Source organism: Citrus clementina, unplaced genomic scaffold (genome assembly GCF_000493195.1).
Source record: "Citrus clementina cultivar Clemenules unplaced genomic scaffold, Citrus_clementina_v1.0 scaffold_2, whole genome shotgun sequence".
In the NCBI taxonomy this organism is placed as follows: Eukaryota; Viridiplantae; Streptophyta; class Magnoliopsida; order Sapindales; family Rutaceae; genus Citrus; species Citrus x clementina.
Window position 1 is genome coordinate 4,625,587 of NW_006262688.1, and position 6,025 is coordinate 4,631,611.

General features: G+C 31.6%; 1 protein-coding gene across 1 annotated transcript; it reads left to right on the forward strand.

Moving 5' to 3' along the window:
• Positions 1 to 2,416: 2,416 nt before the first annotated feature.
• Positions 2,417 to 4,517, forward strand: LOC112100818. Its single transcript, XM_024190658.1, has 5 exons — positions 2,417 to 2,659; positions 2,784 to 3,009; positions 3,917 to 4,051; positions 4,097 to 4,275; positions 4,383 to 4,517. The coding sequence occupies exons 1-5, from the start codon at positions 2,417 to 2,419 to the stop codon at positions 4,515 to 4,517; spliced, it is 918 nt and encodes a 305-aa protein (XP_024046426.1).
• The last annotated feature ends 1,508 nt before the right edge of the window (positions 4,518 to 6,025 follow it).

A 6,025-nucleotide genomic window follows, 5' to 3' on the forward strand; every position in this document is an offset into this window, starting at 1 on the left:
TCACCTTATCCTCAAATAAACCAAAATAGCTCTCCTTGTTCGATATGTGATTTCTCCTGTGCAGTGGCTTAACAAGAGCCAACTCCACGATGCTCCACCGTAACTTCATCGTGCGACACCCACCCACTACGTGATACCACCTCCACTGTACCCCACTGCGTGACACCACCTCCGCTGCAATACCATCTCTATTGTGCAGTACAATTGTTCTCCCTATCCTTCACCACCTAAGGTTTGATATTTCATTTGGGTTTAATTTTTTAATTTAGGTTTAATTTCGAGATTAGGGTTTTATTTTATTTGCTTTCAATTTAATCATGTTTTTCCGTTATAATCAAACATTCGTAGCAATTGATTTTTATGGAAAATAAGGGGCTAATTGCTCGCTGTGGGTTTTTAGCCAAGTATAGAAAATTGCCCCTGTTTGGATTAGATGAGAACAGATGAATAACGTCTCTGCATATACTTTATATATGTGTGTGTGAAATACTGCAGTAAAATGGAAAAGTTGTGGTCCTGATCATCTGTTTGCTTTTAGTTTTTATTGTTCTTTTCCTTTTCTTTCTTTTTAGAAAGTTGGTCATCCATTTGTTCAAATCATGCTTTTCCTGTCAATTTTTTTGTTAGGTTCATATGAAAAAGTAGTCTGGTTCATAGTGTATGATTGGCAATTTGAGCAATATCATTATTGTTACACAATTTATTCACACGACAATTAATACAATAATACAATAAATTAGTGATTAAAATCGAATTATAATATCGAGTCATAAATCTGTCAACCCTCCGCAATTAGAAGCTTGTTAAAGCTAGTAACCTATTTAGCTGTATATGAAAATGGATTTTGTTTTTTTTGTTTGGGAGAACATGTTAATAATGAGGTAAGGCAGAATCAATTACAGGGGTTACATTAGAAAGGAAGTTGCACAATTCAACAAGAGTAACTGAAGTTACAACCCTGTTCTAGCGCTTGGCAACAAACTGGATGACTGAAATTACATTTTGTGAGGTTACATTTCTGTTTGTCGCAATTGGCAGTTCAGCCTCGACCGTAACCTTCTTTTTAGTTATTGATATAACTTCCCACTTTTATTTATTTTCTCTTTCTTCTTCTACATTTTTTTCCCATAATTAACAACTAGTAATAGGTAGCCAAATGTGGAGTCTAAGCATTATAAGGAACTGGTAGTTCATCTTTTATCATGATGATTGGAGGCGTAAAGCATACAAGGAAGCTAAAGCTTTTATAATAGTGTTAGCAACACTGGATAATTAACTATTATTATTATTATTATTATTATTATTATTATTATTATTATTATTATTATTTATGTTAGCAAGAATTTGCATTACTAACTAACTATGCTGCACTTTTTGGTCAAAAGATAAAATTCAAAAAGACAGTAACTTTATGAACAAATGATTAAAGACCAAACAAAAAATTCAAAATATCATTATTGTTGAACATTATCTTCTTTTATATAATATATGACCACCTGTAGAGTATTATTGGTGCAATGGATAATCTTTTCCTGGACAAATTCATATTGTGTGGGGATAAAAAAGTTTCTCAAGTTTTGTTGTCCATTCATAAATTAAAAGGAAAAAAAATTAGTGTATGAGTAAAAGAGTTTGAGTTTAAGTACTCATATGAATTTTATAAAGACTTGTTAGTTGCTAAATACACACACATATTTATAGCTATTGTAGCTAGCAAATGTTGCATACTTTATATGAATTTTTTTTCAGATTTAATTATTCATTAAAATTGACATCTTTTTTATTCATTTCAATGGGTTATTTTTATTTAGGTTGCAAAACAAATACTTAAACTGGAATTTCCTTCCAACAGCTGCTGATTGCTTCTAGTGAGTTCAATTTCTTACCATTTATTATTTGTTCAACAAGAAATGACTTATGATATATAATTCTTTGGATTTCAATATATTTCCTGTACCCTCTATTATATCGTGTGATAGGCATGATTTTGTTGTTGTTGTTGTTGTTGTTGTTGTTGTTGTTGTTATTATTATTATTATTATTATTTATCATCATCATTTGCCTCTATTCTCTTCTTTTTGATTCTATTTAGCTCAAGTGTTGAAACATAGCCTTTATATGGAAATCTAATCTAACTTTATGGAAATTATCAAATGGTCTACTAGCTGATTTTTTTTCCCTCATTTTACTGGTTGTGTTAGATATGGACATGCGAAGAAAATTTTCTTTCATCATGTGGCAAATGAAATTGAGGTTCATGTTCATTGTGATGTATTTTTTATTAATGATGTTGATCTGAAGGCATAACGAAGGAAAAATGATTCGTAGTCGTACATTCCAATTCCATGCTACTCGACTACAATACTTAGATAGCATTATAGGCAATAATGACATTCAATGTGTAAATCAACTGAGAATGGATAGAAGGACATTTGGCCTACTATGTGATCTACTTCGATCGAGGGGACTAAAGGCTACTGGTTCATTGGCTGTTGAAGAGCAAGTTTGCATGTTCTTACACACTTTGTCTCATCATGTTAAGAATCGCACAATTGGTAGTAGGTTTTTTAGATTTGGTGAGACTGTTAGTAGATACTTCAATTCAGTGTTAAACGGAGTAATACGGCTACACGATGTTTTACTAAGGGTGCCAGATCCCGTACCAGAGAATTGCACTGATGAGAGGTGGAAGTAGTTTAAGGTACATTTTTAATTACTTATATTTTATTATAGTGATTGATAATTTAGTGCTAATTAAATTTTCATTTGTTTTGTGCATGTAGAATTGCTTGGGAGCATTGGATGGAACTTATATTAGAGTCCGTGTGCCAGAAAATGATAAACCAAGATATCGAACAAGAAAGGGTGAGATTGCTACAAATGTTTTAGGGGTATGTTCACGAGATATGAAATTCATCTTCGTGATGCCCGGATGGGAAGGCTCTTCCTCTGACTTAAGAGTACTTCGCGATGCATTAAATAAACCAACTGATTTAAAAGTTCCTGCAGGTATTACTCAATCCAAAAAATTAATTTAATCAAATTACATATTCAAAATCAAAATTATATTAAAGCTTATGTGAAATAAATAGGTTATTATTATCTTGTGGATGTCGGATATACAAATGCTTAAGGATTCCTTGCACTATATAGGGGAACAAGATATCATTTATCGGAATGGAGAGATGGGTGTGCACCTCGCAATAAAGAAGAAGTCCTTAATATGAAACATTCATCAGCAAGAAACGTAATTGAACGGTGTTTTGGATTGCTCAAAATGCGATGGGCTATTCTTCGAAGTCCTTCATTTTATCCAATTAAAACCCAATGTTGCATTATTACTGCATGTTGTTTATTGCATAATTCGATTAGGAGAGAAATGTCTGTGGATCCAATGGAGCATGAATTAATTGACTTACCTAATAATGAAGTAGAAGATAATGATAGTATAAGTAGCATTAAAGCTTCAGACCAGTGGACGAGTTGGAGGAATGATCTAGCTACTACTATGTATAATAATTGGCTTGGAAATTTGTACTTATCTAATTTATAGATGTCATTAAGAAATCATTTAAGCATGTACTTTTGTTAGTATATAAATGTCATTAGGAAAGTATCCGAGCATGTACTTTTGTTAGTATATACATGTGATTAGGAAAATATCTGAGGCTGTACTTTTGTTAGTATACAGATATCATTAGGAAAACATCTTTTGTTAGTATATAGATGTGATTAGGAAAGCATCGAAGGCTATACTTTTGTTAGTATATAGATGTCATTAGGAAAATGTCTAAGGTTGTAACCTTGTATTTATATTTGATGTCATTAGAAATTTATCGAGGTTTATTGATGTGAACTGACTTGGTGTTATATTTTAGTTACTTGTTCAAAAATTGTTATAATATTCATTTTATAGGAATGGAGAGTGGAGGACCAAGCCATACTACTGGAAATAAGACAGGATCAAGACGAGCATGGACAAAAGACGAAGAAAAGGCAATGTTGAACATTTTAGATGCTGTAGTTGCAAATGGTGGTCGAGCTGATAACGGCACCTTTAAATCTTGAAGTTACAAATATATTGAAAATGAATTAGAAAAACTATTACCAGGGAGCAGTTTGAAGGCGTATCCACATATTGACTCTAAGATAAGGATATGGAAGAAAAGTTATGGAGTGATATTTGATATGTTGAACACTAGCGGTTTTGGCTGGAATGAAGTGAGAAAATGTGTAGTGGTTGACAATGATGAAGTATGGAGATCATATGTCGAGGTTAGTAAAGAATTTTTTTTTTATGTCATCATTTATAAACATTGTCCTTAATTTGTTTGTTATGAATATAATAGAGTTTATTTAATTATCTTATTTTATTATTGTAGTCCCATAGAGATGCAAGCAATTGGAGAGATAAGCCATTTCCATATTATGAGAGGCTAGCAAACATATTTGGAAAAGACCGTGCAATTGGAAGTTCAGCAGAAACTCCAAATGATATTGATAATGCAGCACTTTAAGAAGAAATTCATGATGATGATAATGAGATTGATGATGAAGGTTCTCCAATGTCGACTACACTGCCTTCAAATTCTCAATACACTACTCGATCACGTTCACAATCATCAAACAGGAGGAGGTCTAAATTAGATGAACAAATTGCTGGTGGTATTGACAAATTGGTTTCAGCATTTCACCAAGCCAACACTGACATGTCTCAGAATATGTTTGGAAGTAGTGAAGATCATGATTACATTGGTAAAGAGCTTGCTTCGATGGGACTTTCTGTGGATGACGAGCTTATTGCCTTAAATTTGATGGTTGAGAAGCCTTCACATATAAGGGCTTTCAAAGTATTACGAAATGATCGTGATCGTAAGTTGGCTTATGTTAGGATGCTTTTGTGTGAGCATGAGAGGAGAGGTGGAATTTGATTAGAGAGTATGGATTTCTAACTAAACAATGACATAACCAACTAGTAGTTTGGCTTGTAGATGTGTGTACTTAAATTATCGGATGCAAACAACTATTGTGTTACTTACTAATTTGTGATGTTTTTGAAGTATTTATTAACTTTGAATGAATCTTGTGATAGTTTGTTTTATTTATGATGTGATAGTTTTTAAATGCTATTTGATTGGATTATTTGTTTTAATCTTTATTTCATAGGTTATATATTTACGAATTATTGAAAAAATAAATCTTATATCATTGTAAATCTTAGAATTTGTTAGTTTAAATAAAAGAATTATGATTCTTTTTTTTAAACAAAAAAAATTGATGTAAAAATTCTTAATTTAACACTTCTATATTTAGTATTTTTCTAAGTACTAGTAGATATTATTTTCTAAATATATAATTAAAATTAATCACCAAAAGAAATTAATACAGTACAGTGCAACACCAAACATAATATAACTAAAAATTAATACAGTACTGTGTAACACCAAATATTGTACAATATTATTATAATACAGTGCTAATGCAATACAGCATAATACAATACACCATCATTAAAATAATGCAATACAGCATAATACAATATGTATACCAAACGCACCCTTTATGTGGATCAAATACTTATTTATACATGGGATAAAACGTCATAAAAGTAAATAATGAATAAAATATTTTGGGATTCCTTTCGCCTTACTCGGTTTTGCTCTAGGGAAGGAACTAGGCTACTTGGGTTTTCATGGCCTCGTCGGATGTCTTTAAGAAAATCTTTTCTCTTAATTCGATTTATTTCTGTGATAGTTGAGAATTTATTTATTTTTGGAGAAATAAAATGAATTTTAAGCACGTGATTTAATTGGATTTTGTGTTGAAAGTGCATTTTGATCCATTGGCAGTCTATTTATAGTTCAATCTTCTTTCAGGAAATGTACACGTATCGAAATACATTTGCTTACTCCTCAGGGACTACAGGTATCATACATTATTTTTCTTCTTATATTTTCGCATAAATGTACCTGTTAGTGCTTCAATTGGAGCCTTGAGAATGTAGAAAGACATTCTTCTTTCCCTT

Coding starts and splice junctions, on each gene's coding strand:
- LOC112100818 (XM_024190658.1), top strand. CDS start 2,417: ATGGATAGAAGGACATTTGGCCTACTATGTGATCTACTTCGATCGAGG. Junction 2,660..2,783: donor TACTAAGGGTGCCAGATCCC/GTACCAGAGAAT, acceptor TTGTGCATGTAG/AATTGCTTGGGAGCATTGGA. Junction 3,010..3,916: donor TGATTTAAAAGTTCCTGCAG/GTATTACTCAAT, acceptor TTCATTTTATAG/GAATGGAGAGTGGAGGACCA.